Source organism: Cyprinodon variegatus, unplaced genomic scaffold (genome assembly GCF_000732505.1).
Source record: "Cyprinodon variegatus isolate N-32 unplaced genomic scaffold, C_variegatus-1.0 Scaffold90, whole genome shotgun sequence".
Lineage (NCBI taxonomy): Eukaryota > Metazoa > Chordata > Actinopteri > Cyprinodontiformes > Cyprinodontidae > Cyprinodon > Cyprinodon variegatus.
Genome location: NW_015150543.1, coordinates 413291 through 414194, shown reverse-complemented (window position 1 = coordinate 414194; position 904 = coordinate 413291). Strand labels below are relative to the sequence as shown.

At 39.0% G+C, this 904-nt stretch overlaps 1 protein-coding gene across 1 annotated transcript in view; it reads right to left on the bottom strand.

Moving 5' to 3' along the window:
* Positions 1 to 312: 312 nt before the first annotated feature.
* LOC107084009 (serine/threonine-protein kinase pim-3-like) overlaps positions 313 to 904 on the bottom strand; it is an 83809-nt gene continuing 83217 nt past the window's right edge. The window contains exon 3 of the mRNA XM_015373636.1: positions 313 to 899. Within this exon, the coding sequence (XP_015229122.1) occupies positions 315 to 899 (585 nt within the window). The 3' untranslated portion in view covers positions 313 to 314. The remainder of the gene's footprint in view (positions 900 to 904) is intronic.

The following is a 904-nucleotide window of genomic DNA, read 5'->3' as shown; positions in this document are numbered from 1 at the left end:
CAAAGTTAACATTGAACTAAATTTAAATTAAATCAAAAGGGAAGATTTTTTTTTTTGTACGGGGAAACTGGAGCACCCAGAGAAAACCCAAAAAACTGCAATTACACTAAAGGATGTTTCTGCAATAAGGGGGAACCAGTGCACCTGGATAAAAGGCAGGAATATCAAACTGAATTAAGTTCCTGCACTAAGAGGGAAATTTAGGACAGCTGGACAAATCAACCTCTAATTATTGTGAAATTCCTGCATTGTAAAACTTTTCTTATGAAGTGTGCCGCTGTTTTCTGGTTATATTTGTGTATCTTATTGTGTATCTATATTGTGTACAACCACCGGTGGTGTAACAGCTCTTCTAGGGTGGGGCGTTCTTTTGGGTCTACTGTCAGGCACTTTGTTAGAAAATCTGTGCATTTCTTGGATAGCCTTTTGTTGATCTTTAGCTTATTTGACAGGAATCTTTTAGTAAAGAACTGTTTTTTGTGCAGAATGGAGTACAGGACTACGCCCACCTGCCACACATTTGTTGGTCCAGAACTGAGGAACCCTTGTTTTTTGAATTCTGGTGGGATATGGATCGGAGTACCGTAGAAATAATCATATTGTTTTTGGTCATCAAAGCAACTTAGACCAAAGTCTATAAGATAAAGTTTTGGGACTTTTGACTTGGTCTCTATCAGGATGTTCTCAGGTTTAATGTCTCTGTGGAAGATGTTTGCCTCCTGAAGGTGAATTAATGCTTTTAGCAGCTGTTTTATCATGATCTTGGCATTCTTCATCGTTATGTGACCCTTGTGTTTTTGAATGTAGTAAAAGAGGTCCTCAGCAGGCATGGGTCTCTCCATAACTAAAATCAGTTCCTCATCCAGATCATACCAGTCTAGCATGGACACGATAGCTGACTGCC